This window comes from Coloeus monedula, assembly GCF_965178545.1.
Source record: "Coloeus monedula genome assembly, chromosome: 1".
In the NCBI taxonomy this organism is placed as follows: domain Eukaryota; kingdom Metazoa; phylum Chordata; class Aves; order Passeriformes; family Corvidae; genus Coloeus; species Coloeus monedula.
The window spans coordinates 15,998,565-16,025,831 of record NC_138781.1 but is presented as its reverse complement, the minus strand read 5'-3'; the positions used below and the strand labels follow the sequence as shown (position 1 = coordinate 16,025,831).

At 37.0% G+C, this 27,267-nt stretch overlaps 1 protein-coding gene across 1 annotated transcript in view; it reads right to left on the bottom strand.

Moving 5' to 3' along the window:
- Positions 1 to 1,353: 1,353 nt before the first annotated feature.
- The window catches only part of MPP7 (MAGUK p55 scaffold protein 7), a 158,799-nt gene continuing 132,885 nt past the window's right edge, over positions 1,354 to 27,267 (bottom strand). Inside the window, exons 13-18 of the mRNA XM_082295756.1 lie at positions 17,294 to 17,464; positions 10,502 to 10,582; positions 8,584 to 8,677; positions 7,385 to 7,493; positions 5,822 to 5,965; positions 1,354 to 4,424 (exon numbers count right to left, since the gene is read on the bottom strand). Coding sequence (XP_082151882.1) covers positions 4,245 to 4,424; positions 5,822 to 5,965; positions 7,385 to 7,493; positions 8,584 to 8,677; positions 10,502 to 10,582; positions 17,294 to 17,464 — 779 coding nt within the window. The 3' untranslated portion in view covers positions 1,354 to 4,244. The remainder of the gene's footprint in view (positions 4,425 to 5,821; positions 5,966 to 7,384; positions 7,494 to 8,583; positions 8,678 to 10,501; positions 10,583 to 17,293; positions 17,465 to 27,267) is intronic.

Here is a 27,267-nt window from a genome sequence, read left to right as displayed (position 1 = left end):
TGGTAATATATGATAAATACTTAATGACTCTGAGAGCAGAAGGATCTTGGGCAAATTTCAAGTACAAATGACTTTAAGCACTGATACACAGAAAACTCTTAATCCTGTGGGGAAATGACTGTAGAGAGAGCAGTAGCAAAAATAGACTAGATTATAACTTCAACTTCAAATCTCTGAAGAAACTACTCATCCTTTGAAACAATCTCAGAAAAGCTAAATATGAGCTTTACTGAAGAAAAAATTCTCCACACATAGTAGAAACCTGAACTGAAGTACATGTGGGAAATGCAAAATAGTGCACTGAAACAAAACAGAAGGGGCTTAAAAGTCTTCTCTCTAATCCTAGTTTGTGTTAGGCTTCTTTTTTGTTTTCTGGAAAACGCATAACACAATGCAAAAAGTAACTGAGTTCAAGCATTACTTTCTCTGAGTCCTACAAATGAGCACAACTTCCTGTGGGACTAGTGAGTGGTCTAGAAGTGTATGTGCCCGGTGAAACACTCAAAGTCAACAACTTGGATAACACTCTGAGACTTTGCAAGCCCAGATAAGCTGATATTCCAGTCTGATCCACTGACATAAGCTTTTCCTCTCAGAAAGAAAATGGTTCATTATGGGGTGGGCTACAGGAAAGGGTAAACATCAATTCTGAAGAAGAGTTTGGCAATAAAAATGAAATATTAAGAATTGTTGTTCTTGTTCTAGGGTGCTTTGTTTTTCCATTTAAGATAATCGGAGCATTACAGTTAATAGAGAGTCCCATTAAATAATTTACTACTTAGGCATTTTACCTTTTTAAGTAATTTTATTCATCCTGGAGAAGAGAAGGCTCTGAGGAGACCTTATAATAGCACCTTCCAGTGCTGAAAGGGAGCTACAAGAGAGCTGGAGAAGGACTTTATACAAGGCAATGTTGCGATAGAACAAGGGGGAATGGCTTTAAGATGAAGGATGGTGGGTTTAGATTAGGTATTAGGAAGAAATTCTTTACTGTAAGAGGGGTAAGACACAAACAGGTTGTCCAGAGACATTGTGGATGCCCCATTGCTGGCAATGTTCAAGGCCAGGTTGGATGGGGCTCAGAGTAACCTGGTCAAGTGAAAGTGTTCCTGACAATGGCAGGGGGTTGGAATGAGATGATCTTTAAGGTCCCTTCCCACACCAACCATTCTATAAGTCTATAAGATATTTTATGGTGCAATTTACAATAAAGAAAAAACACCTTCAGTGATATATCAATAATTTATTGTTTTGCATAAGAAGGTAAGATCAGATTTCAGGTAAGACATCAACCAAGGACCTGATGGTGAATTCAAGTATAGAGCTTGGTACAATATTAAAAAGTACTACCCTTTGTTTGACTACAGCAAACAGCTAGAACACAATAAAAACATCTGGACTTGACTGTCAAAACATACACTTCTCTAAAAACCCACACAGCAGAACTTGAATATGTGGAATATTGGAAACATGTTTAGTTGTCTTCATTCCCAAATTCTTAGGAGTCAAAGGAACAATCCACCCCCCTGTTCCCCTTGGTATCCCAGAATAGTTCAGCACGCAGGCTCAGCATCCATCCTGATAAGCAGGCTCCTGTCCTGTTGAAACTGTTGGGCTAAGATTTTTTTGCCTAGACTTACTGTCATCTCTGCCTGCCTCGTGGAGGGCTTTGATTTTTAGCTTTTGAAGTTAACGCTGCAATAATGTTGATTTTTCAAAAGCAATTTAGTAATGTAATTAAAACCATTTCTAGCTCCTCAAAGACTCTGTGCACATTTTACTCTGTTGGTTGGATCTATATTTTTGAGATTCCCTTTCTTTTGCAGGTGTTACTATTCAGGAATTAGCTCCTGGCTCAGAGACAGGGCAGGCAGCCATCGGTCTGGGAGACTCCTGCCAGGACTGTGCCGCGGATCAGAGGGTCAGTGTCTCTGGGAATGCAGCTGAGCACCACGCTGCTTACTGCTGCCCAGGACAGCAAAGCTGTGCACAAGACCCTCCTAGACCACACTGACCCAGGAATGGGAATTAAATTAATTTCAAAAAGACAGGAAAAACAGCCTGCAGGACAGCCAGAACTGTCCCTACCAGGGAGTTTGCAGATTATTCTAGCATCTACTTCATAAAGAGAAAAGCAGGTCCTTTATGTGAGCATTATTGTACCCCAATGTTCCAAGACAGCCAAGGTTAGAAGCAGTGCTAATAGTGTTTTAGTGAGGACTAAAGCCCCTTCTGCTGGAAATGGCCAGATCCTGAGAGATGCCGAGTGTCCTCTCCATTTCAAGAGATGGTGAAGGCACCTGGTGTCTCACAGGCAAAGGCAAACTGACCCACTGAATTCCATATCCCCTGAAAAATAGTTTGATTTTCAGTAATAAAAAAAAAAATAGAAAATGTCTTCTCAACTCAGATAATCTCTGTGCAGTTAATTTAATCAACAAATTCCTATTTATGTTACAAAAAAAGTTTAAGTCCACCAGGAAAATGGTGAAATTTGACAGAAGTTACAGTAGGGCTGTTCAAGCAGAGTATGTATCCATACTGGGACTCAGTACATCTGTAACTCTTGCATAAACATTTCCAGACTCCTAGGGATTTTGCTGTTGTTTCTTACATTTCATTTGTTTTATAAGACTCTAAGCCAAATGCAATGGCCCACACATTAAATACACATTTAGAATAAAACTGCAAAACCTGATGGTTTTATCAGCATACGAACTGAAATAAAATATTTACATGGAATGTTGAGCTCCATTTACAGAGACTGTTTCAAATTACAGACTTAGTAATCTCTTTAATAAATGATCACATTGACAAGAAATTTAAAAACTTAACATCCCTTTTCAACCCTTTCATAAATATATAAAGTTTCACTAAATTATTCTTTCTTTAAACAAGAGAGCTATATTCTCTTTACAGATTAACATGAAATAATGGTTTCCTGTTTGAATACCACAGATGGGAAGATCTGAAGTCAGCAAGTTCCTATACACATTCTGTACTTACAAGACATATTCACAACACAACACACAGGTGTTACTTGGTCTTAACATCTGTACTCATTTGCTGCATATCAGTAGTAAATAAAGAAAAATACCAAATTATCTATGTTAAAAATACATCCTCTAATATACATTTGCTTACACTGACACATCAGATCTTGAAACAGGGTTTCCAACTGTCTGACCAGTGTCAAGGATGTTTTTTATAGTGAACTCTACAGCATTAATTTATTTTTGAGTGGAGACAAAATACATGTTACACTACTAGAAAGTATCACTATATACTCGACAATAAAAAGAATTTATCTCTTTCAACTGCTTCTCAGATGTCCAAGGTTTCCTCACTGTTTGAAAATTTCTGATGGGAAAATTGTTCTAAAGCATGCCAAAAAATATTTGAAATCAATTTAAAGGAGGAAAAAAATTATTCTCTATTTTGTTGCTATTCGTATCACTTTGCCACTGATTTTACAGAAGTTTAATCCCAAAGACTTTGAAGTTATATACACACATCAACTCACATTTTTTCCTATTTAAATAATTATTCCCATGACTTTTCTTTGTTGTGCCACAGAGCATGTGTGAAAGTATTTTCAATCCATGCATACTCACAGCAGAGTATTTCACAATTAAGCCACTGAGTACATCTTTCTTCACATGATTATGTAATTGCAAAGGAATACTTAAATCAGTCTGTACATGTAAGACAAGGTTCACATCTAGAAAAGTAAAAACACACTGATGCATAATTAAAATTATGATGTCTTCCTCATAAAAATGTTGGTCACTTTTGCCTGTTTCAGTTCTCTCAAACATTAAAAGGGCAATAACTTCCAAGTGCTGATGTGCTCTTTTATAGGAACAGTTATGCTTAAAACCATTGAAGTGCTGATCTCCAGCATTGATTTCTATCTTCTGCAAACTCTCTGTTAAAAACACTCACCTTGGAGAAACACAGATGTTGATAAAGAGGTGTTTGGCAGTTTTGCTACACTAGTATTAGCTCACTTTATGGAGCACAGTAAATCTCTGGTTTAATCTGACTGTTCTGCCCCAAATTGTGGGCAAGAGAATTGAAGACACAGGAAAACAGGACCAGTTCCAAGTGCATGAAGAGTATACCTGCTGCTCAGTAGAGTTAAAAGCCCTCCTCCCAAGAAAATGGCCATCGAGTAAAGCCTAACCATGCCCCAGGTTTAGATGCTGATACCACAGCAGAGGTTTTTTCTACTTAAAACGTTACTATGAGTGCAGCCAGCTGACAGGAACCCAGAAGGTCTCGGTCTCCAACCTGTCAAAAGTTGTTTTAAGCTCACTGTAAGCTGTAGCGAGGTCATCGTTGACTATCACCTTGTCAAAAAGGTGGCCATACTGGCTCTCCATCACATGGGCAGATTTAATCATTTCATGAAAATCTTCTTCCTAGTAAGATCAGTGCAATGAAGATCAGTGCACAGCCAGTCCATAGCAACACTGCATGAACTCATTCTGTATTAAACACGGTCTAGTAGCTTATTTCTTATTTCATCAGGAGATGGAAACTGTACTTCTAATTTAAAAAAATAGAAATTACCACTACAAGTGATCTCAGAGAGTATTCTGATGAGTTGACTCTGCTCAACAGGCAATTCTTTCATCTCTTCCCTTGAAATGACACAATTAGTCACTGGATGGTAATTACAGAGACATTTTCTGTTAGCAGCACCAGTGCAAAATGTTTCTAGCTGTTTACTTTGATGATACATTTAAAGTTTCTTTATGTTAGTCTTGGCTTGCTATTAGCATACCATGTATTACAGCACAGCCTTTTTTCTTTTAAGAGCTTGGTAGCAGTCAACATTTTATGCCTTCTTCGATCTGGCTTAGTGAATTTTTCATCATGTTTGGGGAGGGAGCAAACCTTAGCAACTTGTTTAAATGACTTTGAGAGATTAAACCTGTCCTAACTAAGCAATGTCCTGAAGGTTGCTCTTACAAACAAACTCCTCTTACTTTTTATAAGTACCAAACCAACATTTTCTGACAGCATGTAGTTTCCAAACTATTCCAAATGCACATTGTACACAGATACAATCTGTGACTATATCTGTGACTGACTTTGAAACAAAACCTAAAAAATCCTAAATAACATCTGAATGAGGAAAAATTATACACACTAGATAAACAGTCTAACAATGATCAACTTTGCTGTAGCTTCAATTAAATATGATTTCATTATATTACAAGGAAGCAAGTATGTTAATATTGGGTAATCTAGATTTTTTTTCTGACTATTGACAAAAACCAGCATTTTTTCCTTGCTTAGCTATTTCTTCTTCTATCTTACAGTGTTTATTTTCCTATAACATTTAAAAACCCCTCTATTTCTCTTATCCACAAATATGGGCTTTTTATTACAGTAGCATTTATTTTTTAATTGTTTTTTATATTTGAATTTTCCTCTTAATTTGGACCCCTTAATACATTGATAAAACAAATAAATTCTTATATTTGAACAGAAACATCTAAGCGCAGGTGCACATTTTTTAAAGGAAATCCACAGCATTATCTCTCATAAAGATATGCTTGCACTGTGGGGGTTCTTCAATGACATAAAATCAGAGGACCATGGAAATTGTAAATACCCATGAGCATATCAAACAATGAAAACACCACAGTAAATGTGTAATGTGAGAGAGGCTGGGAAACAGAAAGATGCTTGTGTAAGCCCTGACAAGTGCAGTCAATGAGATCCAGTGATCACCTTTATTTTCAAGGTAAACTTCTACAACAAAACACTTAACAGGTTCTCATGTTTTACCATGTCTAATTATACTTACTGTAAAGGGTTTTGCAGTTCCCTTATCATCTTTACTTGAAATAATCTTGGCATTCTTTCTGGTCTCTCTCAAACGGTCAAGTGATGGAGGCTTTATAAATATAACAAATGGTTTAAACTCGTATGTCCGCAAGTGTTTCACTGTCTGGGAAGAGGAAAGATTTTAATTAATTAGTTGATTTTGCAAAATGGAATTTACTGTAATAAAAGAAACTCCCCACTGACCAGAATAAACCCATAAAGCATTTCTAGGTGGGTATTTTTCATTTACTGTCATCCTGCTCTGCTGACCAGCATTGATTCATGTAGGGAGAATTTTCAGAATGGTAAGAAAACCCTTTCTCCAAGGGTGATCACTGGTCTTGATTTCCACATGCCTGCTGGTAAACCCCATCAGTCTGGCAAAAGCTGAGTTGTGCACACCAGTGCCACTGGCAGCAAGAGGATGGAGGGGAACAGCAGGTGTCCAGGGGAGGAAAAGTTCAACCCATTTTAGCAAGAATAACCCCTTCTGTACCCATGAAAAGTTCACAAAAGGTCAGTGATTCTTCTCTTCAGTACTCTGTGCCCACCACACAACTCCCTGCTGTTTGTTCTTCCTGAGAAGCTACTGTGTGGTGTTAGAGGCAGGTCTATGATTCAGTTACAGCACAGGGTGGTAGTATGGATGGTCAGAAGCTTTCTATCCTTTCCACACTGCCAGGGTCCACAGGAAAATCCCATATTGGAGAGTGGAGTCCCAGAATGGTTCACAAGCTTGGGTCCCTAAAAGAATTTAGTGCTCTGCAGGAACACAGGGCTGTGTGGGACAGGCAATGGTCTCGTCAGCTCCCCTCTTCCCCTGGCATGGGGTATGGCTTCCCCGGCCACTCCTCTGCCAGTGGAGCTGCTGCCCTGCTCCCAGGGCACAAGCCTGCATCTGAAACTGCCCCAGGAGCTGCACATAAGCTGCCAAGGTTCACAAGGCATACACTGGCCACCCTTGGAGAAGAGATGTTTTGGCTAGGTTAAACAAACTAGTCCAGCTCCTGGAAGCACTGGGGTTATTAGGAGCAAAAAAATTCCTGGTGGAGCTGTTCAGAGGGGTTAAAAAACAAGGTCAATGCAAGAAAAAATGGTTTAGAGAGCAATGTTCTTAACAATTATCCAGCCAACATCACATTTAGTGCATCCCTTGACTCATGTTCACCCTGCAGGGAAACCTTTGGCATGAACAGTCTAGTGAAACATGTGAGACAGAGTTGCTGGACTGCATGATAAAGCTATTCTGAAATTAAAGTTTCAGGGACAATCTCTTGCCCAAGCTAACAGAAAGATGAATGGAAATATAGGAGTGTTCTGTAATTAAATCTTTGGTATTATGCTGCAGGCTTCCAATTCCCTTATTTACTGGCTGTATATTTGTCTCTTTTCAGAGAGCCTTGCTGAGATAAAGGTAGCCAGCAAACCCACTCAACAGTCATTCAGTGTGGGATAAAGTACACTTTTTTAGAAACACTTTTTCCCTGGAATTGCAATATGCAATATGGGGAAGTACAAGAGTTCAGAAGACATGCTTACTTACATGAGGTTGCACATCCAACAAACAAACCTTGTTTTTAGCTAGAACTGATCGAACAGAGTCTAAACTTGTACCATAGTAGTTGTTCTTATACTCGCCATACTCGATAAACCTGTGGCAGAAAGTGAAAACAACTGGAATCATTTCCATTTTCTCCAGAAAAAACCTTACCAGTTTGCTTTATAAGATTTAATTCAGGAGCAAAAATATTTTACTTTACATAAGAGTTCTACCATGTTTTATAAAGGAAATGCTGTCAAGTACTTCAGCATGTCAATTTTAAGAAATCTTCTACTTTACTGCTTTCAAATCAGTAACACCTGCTTGTATTACAGTTAAAGAGAAAAAAGTACTGTAGTCCAACAGCCCACTAATGTTTTCCATCACCTCTTTTTCTGAACTAATGCAATGCAATAAAACAGTGGATAAGCTAAACAATAGAAACTACTGAAATTTCATTGCACACTACAGAATATCCAAATTCTCTGTCTCAGAAGAGGAGGAGGACTGACGATGGTGCTGGTGGAACCAAGGCGGCTGGTTATTTGCTATAAAAGTACAAGCACTATTTGCCAGAAAAGCAAAGCTTCAAAAGTTTGAAGTTTCAATAAAACCCACAGCTTTGTGTCTAATACACTTTTGCCCTCTGAAACTGGGGCAGAATTTCAAGCTACAGAATTTTACAGGCTGCTGGAGAGCACGATGCTACCATTGTCTCTTCATTTTAGTTTACTTTCTGGAGGGTGTACAGGCAGGGGCTTCACTGTGGATCTCTAAATTCAAAAGCAGAGGAAGTGCCTGGCCTGAAAGAGAGCAGAACTATGCAAACATTGACTCAGGCACGTCTGCAGCACTTCCACGCCCCCCCTTCCCTAGAGCTGCAATGCTTTGCTGCTATGACAGAAGATGCTCTATTAAAAGAATGCTCCCCCATCCTAAGCACCTATAATTTCAGTATCTTCTTGAGAAGCTGAGGTACTGAAACTGCTTGTACGCTTAGAAACTGTTGTTTGCACGTAATGCTTTTTTTTTGCTCTGTGTTTTTTCCCAGCTGCTTATATAACAAAATGTAATTTTAACACATCTTTAAATCACTGCAAGTTATATCCACTTTGACTTATTATCTACAATAACAACCAGCCCCATTTTATAATAAACCATTGTTTTAACTGCAGTTCTAGTTAAAAATCTCTTCAACATACTTGTTATTCTGTACGTCTGTCTCAAACAAGTGCTTGGAAATGAAAATGTATTCGACACCATCACTTTCTTGGCTTCTCCTTGGACGGGTAGTGTCTGCAGTTTCATCATATAAAAAAAAGAAAAATATGCACAAAACAATATAATGCAAACCAGTTCAGGAAAAATGGAAAAGCACAAACTCTTTGTGCAATACTAAGCCTAGCACTTCCCTCACTTCTGAAGCATATAAGGCTGCTCTGGATCTGGAAGGCAGCACACAAGCACATGACAGGATTGAGTTTTAAATGCATGCAGGAAAAGCAGGAAAAAACCTATTGGACAAGTATCAGATTATCATTTTTTATTAACTAGTGGAAAAATCCAATAAAATGAGGACAGCTGAATAATAAAAGGAGCAGCAGTCCATAACAATTACCCCAGCCTTGCCTCTTGTTAAACTTATTAGCATATGACACCATAAAGGGAAACAAGCACACCATCCTGATTTATAAAACATTATGTTCATTAACAACACTTGTAGCTATGGCATGTGAAGCATGGTAGTAAAAAAATGGGGTGTGAACTTTATGTTTTAGTGCTTTTCTTTATCTGGTGATCAAAATAGAACTCTGTTTTCTTTCAGTAGCCCTGTATTATTTGCACTTCTTACTTTCCCCCAAGTAGGTATAAGGGTTTTGCTTATACATGAAACTTATTTGGGGGTTGCCACTTATGATTAATGAACTCATTAAAACATCCTGTTTCAAACAAGTTGAATACTACAGCATCATGTATTCTCCATCACATATGGACACACAAAACCTGCTTGCAGCAATACAGTCTTAAATGCCATTTGATATAATGCTCTTCTTCTTAGGCTGACACAATGAGGAACATTTTCAAGACAGGAACCCCAGTTCTCTCTCCAAGTCCTGACTTACTGAATTTCAGGGAGAGGGATTTCTTTACATGTTTGTTTTAAATTATAACCACAAATTTGGAAGAGAAAAGAGAGAAGGCAGCTTGATGAATACTGGCAATTTTTAGAGAAATATTTTTGGGCAAATGACTGCATATACTTCAATGAGTTAAATATTTTGAGAACATCTGGCTTTTTTGTTGTTCTTGCTTTCAATACCCAGTTGAAGCAAATACATGCAAAAGAATTGACTTGCCAAACCAAATGCATTAATTTTTCTACTTTAGCAAATTCATTCATATATATATATATGCTTTACAGAGTATCTGCACTTGCAAAAAACCTGTGACAGGATTTCCCAAATTCAGAATGTTGGAACAATATTTTTGAAGGATCCCTATAGAAGGTACAAGTAGAAAGCAGATCAAGAAATGGAAGTCTAAAACAGTTGAGTTCTCCATATTAAAGAAAGCCCGATAAAGTATTGTAGAAGTTAATAGAGCACAATGCTATTCAATTTTATAAAAATCACACTACTTGGTCAGATAGGGGAAAGAGGAAAAAACATCCCCAAATCAACTCTTCTAAAGCTAATTAAAGAGATTTAATTTATTTATTCACTGGATTAAACTGTTTATCATCACTCTTCATTTTTCAGCCTAACAGATAAAGGGCAGTTTGCTGAATGCAAGCATTGGTAACAGAGTACATTTCACTGCTTTACAGCCAAATCCAGGGTGTTCTTCAGCAGAGTTTCATTTACTAAACCTCACTGACATCAATCATGCTAAACTTGTACTGAAATTGTACTGCAATGCCTCTGAGCCAAAAAGCCCTATCAGGTTTTTAGGGAGCATTTAATACAGAACTGCAGCAGCACTTTTAAAAATTAGAAAAGTAATTTGGATGCCAAGCATGCATTTAGAGACCCAAATTTGAAAGTACCTTAAAGGTAATACAATAATAAATTATAATAATGCAAATATATCATTAGAGAATAGAAGTGCATTTTTACTTACGTGGCACTGTTACCCCGTAGTGCTGGGTATCGCTGATGAGCAATTTCCGTTTAAGTTCATTCAGTCCAACCCCTACAGGACCTGAAAGAAAAAAATTGTCCTGTTTCCCAACAGCCAGTTGTCTCTTGTATTCAGGTGCAAGTATACTCCAAGATAAGACTACATAGCATGTAGCTGTGACATTACTGCCTCTTAATCAGGGATTTGGAAATGCCCATGGTTCCAGCCTCTCCTAGAATATACAGAGCTGACAAATTTCAGGGGATGTAGTTGGCAGTTACTCTGCTCTGACTTTATTACTGAGGAAAAATCAGTGACAAAAGGTGCCAGCAAAGCTGACTTACTTTTCTACAGCAACTACCCTCAGTGTGCACCCACCTCCATCTCAGCCCTACTACAAACCCCTGCATCCTAACCTGCAGCTTTCCAGAATAAAAACTGATTTGGCTGTTTATTTTGCCAGAATATCCCCAACTTTCAGACTACAGGACCCCAGCTGGCAATGTGCAAAGTGCCCCCAAAGCCTCTGCACTCTGTGTTGACATGGCCTCACACCCTCCTGCTGCTGCATCCCTTGCCTGCACCAGATGCCCCTGGGGACAATTGCTTCCACCTTCTCATGCCCTGGAAGCACTGCTCCTGCCAGCCCCTGCTGCAGGCAGGAACACTGCCCAGGTCCTGGCTGGCTGTAGCTGTCACCATCCACCTTTCGACTGTGTGAGGGTGGCATTGCATGGAGAGAGGAAGGAAGGGCAGCACTTGCCAGGTCACAACCCATTTGGGATGTTTGGGTTTCTTTCTTTGTTGTTGATTTTCTTTTAAACTGTGCTTGTCTCCTGCTTGCTGTCTGAACTGGTCCAAAGCAAATGTTTCCTTCGTCATGCGACTGCCAAAGAGAGACCACTCTTGGAAAGAGGATGGCAGGAATAAACAAAGACTGCATGGAATTTTTTTGACCCGTCTCCTCCACCTCCACTTGAGTAGTGCTGTACTAGAAGCTACTGAGCAAGACATTCCTCTTGGCTTTTGGGTTTCTTAGCTGTTTGCCAGCGGTGCCTTAGGTCTCAGGGAGGGCACTCTGTCCTGTGAGGTCTCAAAGGCTCCACAGGCACTTGCTGCCTGTCCCCAGGAGCCCTTCGTGAAGGGCTCCAGCCTGCGTGCCCACTTTGGTGACAGGGACATGGTGTGTGAAGGGAGCTCAGCTCTGCATGCTCTTATGTTTCTGACAGTGGAGAGCCTTCATTTCTACAGAGCCAGGTCAAGAGCAGAAGGCAAAGGAGAATGAGTCATTGGAACCATATCCCAAGTAATGCAAGGATAATACCTGTGGTTTTAAGGAAAGTTGTTGCATATCTAGTAAAAGTGACAGGTTTATGTATAGAGTGCTTCTTAACAAAGACATTTTAAACATTGTAAATACAAAACCTAATAAACATTTCAATGAAATAATGTTGTAATCGCTAATACTAGTCAGAGTCCAAAACCAGACTGATGCTTCAGTACCTTGAGGTGCCTGTTTGTAAAAATGACCAAACACCCTGTCTGGAGCTGAAACACATAATGATGAAAAGCAAGTGCTTGCTACTTTGCTGCTACGCCCAGACTATGGTCCTGCTGTAAAATCTTAAGAGTTTCTACATTTAAAATTTCTATGTGTTCACATCAGTTAAACACACAACTACATTTCAAGTGCCATCTCTGACCTTCCTGTAAATTAATCTATCAGTATGTATAAATGTTTATTTAATATGGTGTACAGCAGCCTCTACTGGTGCATGTCTGCAGAGGACTACAATGTGTTGTGTAGATAATGGCATTACTTTTGTTATCTTTTTTTTTCCTTTTTACAATAGTTTAGCTATTTAAGGCAAATATGGACTTTTAGATGAAAAGTAATTAAAACTCTTAATATATCCTAGCAAAGTAAACCAAACCAAATGGAATTCAATTTTTAAAAATCACTCTATTACTTTTAAGCAAAAAATCTTTCTCATCAAATCTACACAAATATTATTTCCTCAGTCTACATGCTGTCAAATCAACAGTACGCTTTAGCTCTATTTATATATATAAAGAATCCAGGCTTCACTTCCTGCGACACATGCTTTGGAAACTTAGCTCAACTCTGCTTCCAGACCACAACTTCACTACTGCTGTCTCCCTTTCCAGATTACCATTTAAAAATCATCTTTAAATTGAACTACTGAAAGGTATAGACTCTTCTTTTTCAGTGCTGTCCTCACAGAATTCTCGTAACTGTAGCATGTGGACACTGAAGGCTGATTCCAGCTCAGCAAAGCCATCCATTATGTGGATTTTTACATTACCTCTCCCAGGTGTTATATACGGTGCCCTTCTAAATATTATTTTCATTTTGATGCAGCAGAGAATGATGCCAGTTTCTAATAGTTATGAATCTGAACACAATTTGAACTCAAAAAGAGAATAAAGTGTCAGGACTTAAAAGGACAATCCAGATTCTTATAGTCAAATGTAAGGCATGCAGGGTCCATGACTGTAGCATAGTTTTCGTTTACTATAAATCACCCTAGGCAGCAATATTTATAGTTACAGTGACAGATTTAGAGATACTTTGTTTACTTTTTTCAAAGGAACATTTGTGCTGCTTGCTCTTGCATGTTAAGTCATGTTAATAGTCAAATCCTACACAAGTGGACTGCAGTGCCTACCTCACTTTATTGAGGGACATCTGCAGAATTAAACTACCCATCATTAAAACTTGCACTAAATTTTGTACCACTCATACATGTCTGAAGAAAACTGAAAAAACTCTAAGTTTAGGTCTTGGGAGGGTTAAGCCAACCAGCCATTCTTCACCCATAGACACATAATGAGCTCCTAATAGTCTTTTTAAAAGAAAACGAAAGTGGTCTTTCAGAAAAGATTTTGTGAGTTTGTGACAATATCCCCGCTGGGATCATAAGGACCCAGTAAGAGACATGCCTTGTGAGAGGCGTTGTGGCTCAATTCCTAGTACACTATAATGCAATAACTGCACAAGCATGTCTGACTGTAGCTCAGTGTGGTAGGAAAGGAGAACCTCATTATTTTGTGTTTCAGTACATTTTAACAAGCAGTGGGAGTGTACTTCGAGATCTGCTGTTCACTGAAGTAGGATCAATGAGTTCATCCTGGTGTTCTCATGGGCAAGGCTAGGCACTATGTTACATCCTACGTATTTATTCCTGAACCTTGCTGACCTTCCTATGCCTTCAGTCAGGAAGGTTTAAGGCAGATAGCAATTATAGGTCTCCTTCGTCATTGTCCAGTTAGTTTACCGGAAGTAGCATGGCCATGGCAGGCCATTTTCCTGCACTATTGCAGCAGATCACCTAAGACTCTGCAAGCCACTACTGAACATGTTAAAGCTAAGTCAGGAGATGTGGAGAGTTAAAAGGCCCTTTCATTTCATCCTCCTTTGCTCTGAAATAGACCTGGCCTCATCATATACTCCTTCATGATAAAACCAGAGGTGATGGATTTTAAAAGATATCTAAGCAATACAACAAATAGAGAGCTTTTCCAGTCCCAGATCCCTTTCCTTCACAGTAGTGACCAGAAGCACATCTTTGTGAGAAGTACTGACAGCCTCATTCAGAGACAGATGCTTTTCTGATCGTGTCAGACACCACCACCAACTTCTCCTTTAGGGTTACACACTTCTGGTCCTTGCTTCCACCACCGCCCACTTTGGACAGAGGCATCACCATGGGTGACCACAGCACCTGAAAGGCTCTGCACAGCTTTGGTGATCACACTGCATGCACAAAACAGTGTGTATTCTGTGGGACAAATGCTCATGGTTTGTTAATGACAACTTCGCTTTATCCTAGCATTGCCCCTTCAGAAAGCTCTGACTTAGCTGAAACTATGCCAGGTAAAGTTATAGCATGCAGCACATTCATTCTAACTCTAAGGAAATAAAATTTGTGCTACTCTGGCTCTTACAATTAACCACAGCAGAAGACTTTGTGAGCAGGACTTTTCCCTCATTGATATAAATGAAAATTCTGGTGTCTAAATAATACATGCATTAAAATATTCTGCCTTTGTCTGATAAGGCTGTGAGGTATAACACTTAGGATGCAGGCAATATTTGTGATGGAAGACTTTAAGGATTTCTTGGCAGTTTGGGAACAGTAGGTTACTAGAAGCTGACTGGTGACATAATATTGGATAATTTTGTTTTTAGCAGACTCATCACAATCCTAACAATTAAAAGCACACAGAAATGTTTGTATCATTACTGCTTCAGATGATGTTATTTAAGCCCCAAGGATTTGCAGGGCTTTATTCATGAACTTACATTTGCAGACAAGGTAAAATCCTGACAAACTGGTACGCTGAGCTGAACCTGAGAGTAGTGTGTATCACACTACAGGGTACTAAAATTACTGTGTGTGCAATTCATGTTCTTTAAAGTAGACTAGACCAATTCAAAATTAAGTTAAATTTGTTTTGAAGTTGTCAAACTCCCTCCCCCTAAAAAAAGGGCAAAACCAAACCTAAATGCCTCCTTTTAAACAGTAAATTATATATTTAGACCTATAACACAATAGACATCTAGTGCCTCCACCAATTACAGCTATAAATTAATTGTATGTCCCTTTCTTTCCTGGTACTACTATCCAAATTATACTAAATGTATTATATGGAATGCTGCTACTGGCACACAAAAAGCTTTTAAAATGTGTTCGCTTCTACTATACCTGTATTGCTTAGCTCTGCTAGTTTTTCCACATTTTGCCCAAGACATTTTTATGGTATTGGCCAGACTTAAGCTGCTCTTAATATCCAGAGAAAAAACATTAGAATTACTGAAGTCTGCAATAAATTTCTGAATTGCTTTTGTTACTGAAAAAGCACTCTTTCTTCATTTGATTTATTACAACAAAATTCAAATGGAATCTCTAGGCATTCCTTAGATCAGACATACACAAATTGTTATAAAAAGTCTATTTATCACACGTTTGCACTACACTATGTTGATGTAACTGTAAAATCAACTCAACCATGTTATTACTTGTTGTATATAGCCCACAATCACACTAGTAGGTGGCTGATTTTTAGTGCTGGAGAGTGACAAAACTGTTTATTAAAAACTCAATTTAATGTTCCCTTGGATATGAGCAATATAAAAACACAGCTACTCAACAGTTCCTAAAAGTCCCTGATAGAGGGCTATATTCCTCTGCTCTGCTGCTTTCAGAATGCAGGAAATTCTACTAATGAAGCATCAGCCTATGTGCTACTGCCAAAGAAAAAATAATCAGTGAGACATTACACACTGGTAGCAATGGTTACTCATTACTCATTGGTATGCCAATCATTGCCTTTAAAAAGCTTAAGATAATGCACTTTCTCTCTTTTGGGGAGTCTGAAGCAATACATTTTGGTTATATAATAAATGCTGTGAGGAAGCCATGGCAGTGACAGATTATAGAAGAACAGAAAGCTGACTAAGGATGATATGTTGAGTCTTCTGCAGCTATGCTTACATTCATCCTTGGCCTACAGAGGTAGACCTTGCATCCACCTTTCTTACTACTTGTCCATTTACTTTTTCTAATGCAGTAGGTGTTTTTGTTTCTTTCCACTTTTATTGTCTGTCTTCATTGACCTCAGGTATTTATCCTGTCCTTTTTTTTCCTACATAAATATATTGATTGACTGATCTCTTAAGATATATTGATTGATCTCTAAGAGTGGAATACCAACACATTTCTTTTGAGTTTTAGTACAGCTTGACTGCCACGTTCAGACTTGTAACCATGGTAGCTGTATTTTAATGTCATCTCCCCTTGGTTTAGGAAAGCTTTAAACACAATCTCATAAAGCATCCTTATATGCAAGTTGGGACATCCTCTCTAGAAAGGTGGACTACTAGACAGGTGAAAACTGGAGCATGTTTAAAGGGAAGGGCTTATTGGTCTGTGCTCTAGGACTCATTGTAAGAGGAGTTCCCTGGGACATACTCTCTTTCACATCCATACCAATGACACAGAGTGGGCCCTTACAAAGCTTGCTGATGCCAAGATGGGTGAGGCAAGTGACTTGCTCAAGGGCAGGGCTTCCATCCAGAGGGCTACAAGGCATAGGGTGGCAGAACTTTACGAAATTTGATGAAGACAAAGTTCTGCATTACAGGCTGGGGACTGCTGGCTGGATGGCAAGGACCTTGGGGTCCAGGTGGGCAGAGCTAAGCATGAGTCCCCAGCCCTCTCTGGCAGCAATGAAGGGTAACAGGAGACTGGGCTGTATCAGCAAGAGCCTGGCCCACATATAGGGGGGAATGATTCTTCCCCTTCACTCAGCACTTGTTAGACCCGGTGAGGAATACTCTGTCCACAAGCCCTGCACTACAACGCTGTTGATAAACTGGATCAAAGACATCAGAGGGCCTCCAAGATGGTCAAGAGCTGAAGCACATGACCTTTGAGAGAGACTGAGCAAATTGGGCTTGCCTAGCTTGGGGAAGAGGTGTCTTCAGGGGGACCCACCAGCACCCTTCTGATACTCACTGAAAAGATGGAGGCCATCTCTTTACTGAAGTGTGAGGTGGGAAGACAATAGAAGACATGATGGGACGACAGATTCCCAAAGTTGCTGCCATCAGCAACCTGCTTTGAATCTAGTGTTAATCTTGCTCAGTGGGAGGCTGGACCAGGTCAACTCCTGAGATCCCTTCCAATCTAAATGATTTTTTGGTAAGCATTGTGCTAATCAGCAGGTCTCTGTTTTACCAGGTCAAAAATAAAGAAAACAACTTACCAACCAAAACAACAAGCCTGTATTTGTCATTAGGTTGTCGTCTGTATTTTGCAACTTCTTCATAGGTTGGGATATCTGCTGTATCATACTGATCACTCTTCTTGCACTCATACATGGACTTGTTTGTTTTTTTATCTTTTCTGCTAAGACGAAAGCTTCTTCTAAAACCAGCTGCAGTAAGAACAGGGTTTTTTCAAAGTAAGAAAGTAAGTCTTCTTAAAACATTTGAAAATAGTCTCTTCCAAACATTCAAGGATTGGAGCATGGAATAAAAAGGATATTACATGTTTAATAAGCCAGGTCATTAGAATGACATTTCCCATGTTTTTAAACTATATCAGGTACCTATTTAAACTGCAAAATTAATATTACCAATAAAAAACATAACCTTTGCAACAACAAACTGCAAAATACAATTGCAATAAATTGTTAATATATTTAGATTATTTAGACAATTTGAGTATCTTATAAATTAATATATATACACAAGGCAATTCATGCAAGCTGGACTCTCATATCACATCTAATGCATGTCTATTAAATCACCACAGCACACAAATACAATATATGATAGAAACACAACTGGTGGTTGAAAGGGTTGATGAGATTTTAGTTCCTTGAACAATTCTGTTTTGCTTAGCTCCATGCTGGTAGTATATTTAAAAAGTGTGTGAAACCTTTCCTGAGTATGTTTAATAGTCAATCCAAACACTCATAGTTAAATTACAAAATACTAGAAACAGCTTAGACAATAGAGTACCCATATTATGAAATTAAAAGTTAATATTGCTACTAAATCTATATTTACAATTGCATCAACAGTGTGACATCTATAGTGCCTTCTAAAGAAGAATTGAAATTTCACATAGCTTTTAAGCACTCTCAAAGGAGAAAATCATAGGCATTTTCAAGCAGAACAGCACAAAAAACCTGCTCTACACTACATGTTAAAAACTAATTTACTCCTCTGTTAATGCTTACCTTACTTTTTAAAATAAATCCTTTATATTGCATTATATTATATTTTACTGGTATCTCTACAACACCACTTTTGTTCTATATGGAAGTACAGGAAATACTGCAAAGACTGCAAAGCTGATTTCACTACCTGGTGGTAGCAGAGTAAAACACAAACTATACTTTAAATACTGGACAAGTTGTTGCATTTTTCCCCCAGAACACTTAATAGGACATTAAACACTTAAACATTTGGTGACCCCAAATTTTCAGCAAAATGTTTTCATATTCTTGTAATAGCACTCAAGTTTAGGTGTTTGAGAAGTATTCATATTACAATTTCTTCTTCCAAGGTAATTTCGTGCAAGTTCAAGATTCAGTTCTGCAAATACTTAGAACCAGATCTCAAGAGAAATGCTACAAGGCTTAGTTACAGGTTTAACATTTTGCACACACACAGTTTCACTAACATGAATTGTCACGGAACCTGGACCACAGAGGATGTTAACCAAGTTATTTAATTGATGTGAGCCCCTATACCTATGGGAATCTACAACACATGCATACACATAAAAAGTGAAAAAAAAAGTATTTGAGAATACCATGATGTCAACCCATTCATATTCAAAATACCAGTAAGTAAAATGAAAATCTATGACAAAGAAGATCTAGCATCCACAGAAAGGGGAGATGATATTGTCAAGAAGTACAGTATAGTCTAGACTAAGTAGGACGTGGGCTGGCATAGAAAAAAGATCAAAATATGAGCTATGAAAACATAATGAAATAAACTGGGTTACATTATTTTATTATTTAGAGAACACTAACACTGAAGTGACTGCAGTCAGAAAGAGAAATGCCCTGCTGGAGAGCTTACACACCCACAAGAAGGCCTGGGAAATCTTGCCTTCCCTATGGTGAAGTCCATCATGACACAAGGATGTTCTCTTGATCATAACTATGCCTGTAGTTATGATTTGAGACAGCTATATAAAGAAAAGTACCTTTAGCAATACAGACTACAGATACAGGAAGTGAGTTACAAGTTTCCTGAGGCCTCATCTAAAATGCTCCACAAAAGACAAAAACCAACAGAAGAAGTTTCCCAAAAAGCTGAAAATTATTCTGTTTGTTGTATTTTTTTTTCTGTATAATCATTTTATGGAAAAAGAAAAAATAGAGAAAAAAAAAGAATAATTCTTCACCATTGACTATGAAATGGTTTACAAAAGTAAGAGCTTTGCTACAAGAACAAGAATCCACATATCTGGAAAAGGCAAAAAGTAAGGATAACGACCAAATGAAGCTAAATCAATGGTCTCCATTCCAGTTTGGTGTTGAACTTGCAGTTACAAGAGCTCTGTGCCCCTGATCAGCTGTCTCAAAATGCCATTAGAACAGCTTCTCAACCTCCACTTAAATGGTGAACTGTGCAATCTTTAGGAAAAAGATTTTTTCTGCAAAGTCTTCATATAAATTCAATCCCCGCTTTTAGGTTTTAGTATGAACATTTTTAAGTTGTTCCTCTTTTCTCCAACCAATTTATTCAGATTTTGTTACCAAACTACCAGGTGGTGGATTATTTAAGAATTTTTATTTTTTTTATTCCTTCAAAAAGGAGAAAATCTTTCAGTGCTGTCTTCAGTCTGATTTTTCCCTTGTCACTTTTACAGGCTCCACAGAAAACATAACAAAAACTCAGGTGATATGATTCCACTGCTAACATGCATTTCTTTGAATAAATATTTCTGCCACTGAAACTCATTGGTAAAATGAAAATAGTAATACTGTCCTGTATATTAAGAAAGCTCAACAAGAAGTTCAACCAGGACTTAGACGTTACAGAAAATAAAATATACTAATTAAAAGGTACAAACGTGAGACAAATATAGAAGACAAAGTAAGGCTGACTTCTCTGCAGTGTGCTGGTGAAGATGCTCTGTACAACTACTGACTATTAAGTTTGTGATATGCTGTTTGCTTTGCCACTTTATGACTATTGTAAATATGAAAGTGTTTTAAACTATTCCTCTAAGTCCATCTGAATAGCCCCATACAGTAACTCAAGAAACCTTGCTTTAAAACAGCAGTCAAACACAAGGAAAACATACAGTTCCAAGAGTAAGGATGACACTGTTTCAAATATGTCGAACACTTTTATGGTATTGCTGCTGCATTCCTGAAAGCATCTTCATTCTTCATCGCTCATCATCTGCCATTACATGTCCTCTCATACATGGCTTAACTTTACTGTGACCTAGAAGCTCTTTTATAGAAATGCTAATAACTATTTTCTATTGAATGTCTGCATTTGTAATTGCATTTTATGTTGGGAACTATGACTGCACAAAAGTATTAGGCTGAACTGAAACAATATTATTGTACTTGTAAGTAATAAAAACATTTATGAAAAGGCAAAAAATATTCTACTAATGTTTGCATATTTTATAGTTTTGAAAACATGAAAACCAAACTCCATATATTTAAATTAATAGAGCATCATTAAAAATGTAGTGACAATTACTACAGAGAACCAAACCAAATACTAATATGCAATAGAAAAAGTTTCTATAAAATTATTTAGGTATCATTAGGTAATTTAAAAGTATATTTCTATAAAGAAGAAAAGGAAAAAGTATTGCTTGCCTAGAATATTTGATAATATTTGATAATATAAAACTTGATGAATATGAAAGGAGCTGCAGGCTACACTGTCTGTGGAATATGGATATCAGCAGAGATTAACCTTAGTTGCCAAGTATGCAGACTATAAAATAAAAGGGGAAAATTCTGTCACTAAAGCGACATAATTTCCTGAACACTCAGAAGCTTGCACCAGCTCACTGGTTACAGCTACACAACTAGAAGCTTACTGAACATGCAAACCCATAAACTACTGCTGGAATGTAACAGATCTGGTGAAATAAGAGCAGGCTCAGGGAAGAAAATATTAAGAACAAATGTTCTCAAACTACTGATGTCTTCAAAACTTATAATATTTCTCAATATGAAATAAAAATAAAATACTAATAAACTTAATTAAGGCCCAACAATCCAAGAGAAACCACTTAGATCTCTAAGAATGAAAAAAACACCTTAGCAGAAAAGTTTGATTATTCTTTTAACCCTTAGCAGTACACATTTCGTCATCTCAGAACAACATCCTTACACTTACACAGAGAAATCCACTGGGGCCTCACACAGAAATCCAAACTGAAAACAGGCAATGTGTGAACCTGCCCCCCTTGCAATATTTTAAAAGGATGATGATGTAAATAGATGTGCTTATTTGCATTTAATGACATAATTCTGAATAAGTAGATTGCAACTATGTTGTGTAAATTTCAGTCCAAATATACTAATAAAACCAGAAAGTAAATTTCTCAAGTTCAGAGAAACTACACTAACAGGAAATAATAAAATATAAATTCATGCATGCTTCATGAATTCACAAGTAAGGCTCCAGAATGTTAAAAAGCACTTCCACAGGCTTTTGTTAATTTTCATTCATTAAAATAAGTACTTAAGTATGTGTTTATATTACATATGTTCTTCACGGAATTTAATTTCATCATAGAGTAAACAACTTCTATTTAATTGTAAATGCATTTAAGAGCACCCTTTGTATTCATATTACTGACAAAAGTAAGTTTGGTACCACGGTCATTATCTAGGTTTGTATGAACATAACATTTTTACTAGATATTTCTGGATATTCTTTTTCCCCCAAAATATTGGTATTTTTTTACACTGGCTCATATACTGAGGATTTCTATTGTTACACAGAACTGCACAAACACAGAGCAGACTTCTTACTCTGTTTGCTTCTGGACTGATTCCCAGCTTGCACATTTAGACAGGGTTAATAAAAATTTAGATTATGTCTGGATTTTAAAGACAAAATTGAGAATAGTAAACAGATGACATTCATCTATATTTACTGTATGTTCATAAAGGTTCAAGCAATGTAACTAGAATTTAAGCTTGGCAAACTCCTAACTTTTTCCTCAACAATTCCTCAGGAAATTACAGCAGAAACATACAATACTATACTGTGACTTAAATATTAGAATTTGGTGAAAAATCATTACATTTATCTGAGTCACTGTAGAGGAGAGGGTTCAAATTAATATCAGTATAACCTTGGATATAAAAGATTTGACCCCAAATGGTTCAGTCATTCTGCCTTCTGAACACTCTCTTCCTGTGCTCTTCATGACCACCTTGTATGTGGTCTGAAGTACATATCCTTTCAGAGAGGGTCAGATGTTCACAGAATAATCTGGTTCATGGATTGAAGTGCCAGAGCCATATATATGGTTTGTGAAACAAGGAGACACTGAAGTGCATGAGACAGTTTGATTTATAAATCACTGTGTCCTGTTACTGCATGCAAAAGAATGGTAACATCAACTTTCAAAAACCTACCTGCTTTTTTAACGAATGATCGTTAGTGAAGAGCTCCAAGGAACCTCTATTTTCTAAATCAAAAAGCTACTTACAATCAGTGAATATACTTGTGTCCTTACTCCAAAACTGGCCCTAGTTTTTCTGCCTTCTGACTCTCCTCTCTGACATCTCATTCCAAAAGCACATACCCAGCATGAGAAGGCTGAAGGTACCACCTCTGGACTGATGGCAGCATGCCGCTATATGGAAGCTCCCAAGAAAGAAACCATTGCCTGAACTGTACTTAATAATTCTGAATAATTTTTGTAAAGTTTTGCCTAAGTGAACTACACTCCATCTTGATTTTTTGTCCTTTGCTTCTGGGACAACAGTAGCTTCTTCCTCAAGACACCACCTTCCCAAGATCGCCATGTCTTTTTGCTAACTATGGATCAAAACGTTTCCACGAAAAAGGCTACAGCACCAAGAAAAGGTGGATTCTGTTTAGCTACCTTCATTCTCAAATAAAGCAGCAGCCCACTAAGATCTGATTGCAAAACCATGATAGTCTCACCCTAAGAATTCATGGGAGAGTGTTGCTCCTGTTTCAAAGAAATTATTTGATAAGGAAAATTAATTTCATCTGGAATCACATCCAAATTATCATTTTCCAAACATACTCAATATTTCAATACAATTACAATTCAACATTAACTTAGTTGATTACCTAACAAAGGTAAGATGTGTATTTGCAACATGATCAAATGACCACGAGTTCCACAAACACGTGATGGAATTATACCACACTAAGGTTTTGTAAAAAGGTGAAAGTTCTTTCAATGATATACTTTGTGTATACCTGATGTAGTTTATATACCACATTTAAAACCATTAAAGCACAATGTGAAAACCAGCTCCAGTTTACAGCACTGGTGAACCCAATGGCTTGGATGTACTAAAGTACTTCAACAAGTTTCTTCCCACTCCTCTTGTAGTAGGAGGATGAAAGTCTTGGGAAAAGGGCTGGTTGCCACAAAATCTGCTCCAGCCAGCCTCCAGCTGGCAGGAATTCTGGACAGTTTCAACTAAAATATTTTTACATAGCTTTCAAAATGGCACAAATTAAAAAGTTGAAACATATCATGGAACATTCACCTTTTTAAAATGTTACTTTTGTTTGAAATTTGGAATCTTGAAACTGAAGCCAAAGGACTCTTTCCCCTCCTCTTTCCTACTCCCTGCAATGATACATTGAGCTCAGACTAGCTTTAAAGCTAGATTTAAGCTACTGAGTTATTATGACTTATTATATTTGTAATGTGGAAAAAGAACTGGTGCCTGCAAATTTACTCTGTATTCTCACTGAATCCTCCCAAAGTGGTTAGATAGACATGTACAAAGAAAATATGTGTACACAAAACTTGAATAAAACCTTGAAAGTGCTTTAAAATAATTACTCAAATTTTTCATGATACAGTAACCTTTTTGTTTCATTAAACACTTTGCTTACTTCATGTACTTTAAAAATTTTGACTTTAAAATCAAACCAGTATTTTAGTAGCCCATGTTTAACCAGGTAAAGGCATACACTACATAAACCCTTTATGTCAAATCCAATGAGCCATGTTTAAAACCTTAATATTCATGCATTTGTCATGCAGATTAAGGACATTTGTATGCAGATTACCCCCAAAAGCAAAGTGGACACAGTAGCTCCAGGGAAAAGAAGCTGAAAGAAAGGAACAAAATTGTCTTTTGTAACCAATTGCTCACCTAGATAGGATCCACTGTTGTGACCAGAACATTCAGTATCTTCTGGACGAAGGGTAAAAGCATACAGAATAAAGCCAAGAAATAAAGCAGAATAGTTAGAAGCCCAGCAAAAAATACAGAAGAAATTATTTTAAAAATGACAACTGTACAAAGCATAGCATTAAAAAGCCTTCAATAAGCCATTTTCTTAAAAACATAAAACAATATTTATTGTTTTATATTTTAGCTGGAGATATTCTTGGATTTTGCAGCATGCACACTGATCTTTTTACCTTTTCAAGCAAAAGTTGTGATGACAACAACCATTCTAAAAAGAATTCTAACACTGTATTATTCACATTTTATCAGTTAATAGAAAATATGCCACTTAAAAGAAAGCAAAACGATCTGATGTAAATCAAGCTTTTTTGTAAACTATACATTATCAGACTTTAGCTTTAAGTTTTGGCTCACTGGATTAGACAGAAAGGTTTTTGATCAAAAACACATCCTCTCATTTAATATAAAATAGCTATAATGTATATTTTTACATGCCAGAAGCCCTTTGATCAAAAATATGAGCTACAATTTCTAATGCTTTTATAAACAAAAGCCTCTTAAGTAAAAAAAAAAAAAAACAAAAAAACCCCAACCAACCAAACAAAAAACCACAAGAGATCAGCTGCTATTACTTTAACATATGCTGCAAACATAACAGTAACTGGCTACACTCAGAGGGAAAACAGTAACGATGATACCACATAGATGAACTTTCTACCATCTCAGAAAAATAGTCTGTCAGTATTAATTAGAAATGCAAGACCTCTGATGGCCATGAAATTAACTCAGAACCATCTCTTTCCATCCCAGCCCACCCAAGTGCAGCTAGTATTATTCTATCATACTACTGTTCTATACATATCTTGCAGAAGTTCAAGAGAGAGAAAGCAGTTTAAAACAATAGTTCAAATTACTGATCATTAGATGAAGCAACTAGGAATATTCTGGTATTTTTATCTACTTTAAAACATGATTCAATGTATTTGGTGGCAATATAAAAGCATCATAGGTATAACATCTCTTGGAAAGATTGGACTATATTCAATTTAATTCTAAACACATGTTCTCTAAATAAAATTATTGGGCTATTCAGGGAAACTTTTATACATGTACCTTCAATTTCCTCTGAGAAGCACAAAGGAAAAATAGGAAAGGAAATAATTAAATTGAGTGAAAACATAACCTAAGAAAGAAAAGTTAAATCGAAAAAGAAAAATGCACCTACCACACTCAACCGCTTCCTCATCTTAGAACAGCCAAAAAGACAAAGTATTATTGTTTAATACTTCATAAATAGGAAAAAATTCAGGTATGTAAGCTACTCTCAAATTCTCTTGACAGCACCTATTAAATTGAGGCATATACCAACATACCAGTACTGAGTTTAACTGCACTCAGAAAAGGACATAAAAAGGCATTGAAATACTACGTGCACTTTAAACTTCCCATATGAGATTCTTCCACTATTCATTTGGTAGCAATGACCTTACCCAGTTGTCATGGACGATCTCTTTGGTATTAAATGTAAAGTTTGTTAGTTCAAATCAGTCAATCTTAATCTAGAATCCCTAAGAAACACTACCATGAACACGATCTCAGTATTTTTTTGCACTTATAGTAACAGCTGGTACTGCCCGTGGAGATGGATTTTGAAGAGGCTTTTTGGTTATGGCTTTTCTGTTTGGTTGGTTTTGTTTGTTTGTTTGTTTTTTTGTTTTGTCTTGTTTTTTTAAAGTCTACAATTGCAGCTGAAAACATGCTGGAAGAATTTATATACTCTTGTAATCTTTTCTCTGACATTATCCTAATATAATAGATCTACTTAAGACTTTCTCCTTACCTATAGTAAATCAATAAATTTCTGCTGCCTTGATAGTAGAAAACATACATTTTTCTAATCATCTTTTGGGTTATACAGAAAAGAAAGATAAATATAATGGAGTTCTGTGCACAAAGATAATACATGCTAAGGTTAAGATTTATAGAGAGATTTAACAATCTACCTTTCATTCAAATTTCCTTTAAAATGTGAATAAATAGGCTTAAAATATAATTATTTCAAAGACTTTCCATGAAGCATGTCTTTCCTCAGAATGTGAAAAATTATTCAAGAGCTATTTTACAACCTTTTATGCATAACTAATGTACAAAATAAAAACTAGGTCAAAATTCCCCTGCATATATGACCACATGGAAGAGCTCTTCTCATTCCACATCATGAAATTAAGAGTCTCTTTTGCTGCAGGAAAAATAATGTTTTGTACAATCATTTCTTGGTACCATTTTTCTTGAGGACTTACATTTTAAAATACAAATTTGGAAGACTTTTTTGAATTTTATTTAAAGTTTATTTCTATGGTCAAGGTGACCATATGGTTTAAGTTGGCTGGGAAGTCCCCTAAGGTGAACACTGCTTGGTTGACCACATCTGGTGTCTTAAAAGAGTGTAGACAGTTTTGTGAGTTAAAAGTGAAAGCACTGGATCCATTTTCCTCTCTTGACCTTAAAAGCTCCCAGTTCTTGACAAATGCCCTAAAGCTGGATCTGGAATGGCAGGCTGGCTTCCAGGTACTAATTCTTTTCTCCTTCTCTGTGATGTCCAAGTTTTTCTATATTTCCATTTCCATGACTTTCAGTAGACTACAATGTATCTCCTGAAAACAAGTCACTAATGCTCAACACCAGTTCATATAAATAGATTTTAAAAGTCTCCTGAATTCAAGAAAATTATTTGACTTAACTAGTGAGTGTGCATTTTAAAATACTGTCTGGTATTTTAACAATGGTAACAGGTAAGTCCTCATTTATGAACATGA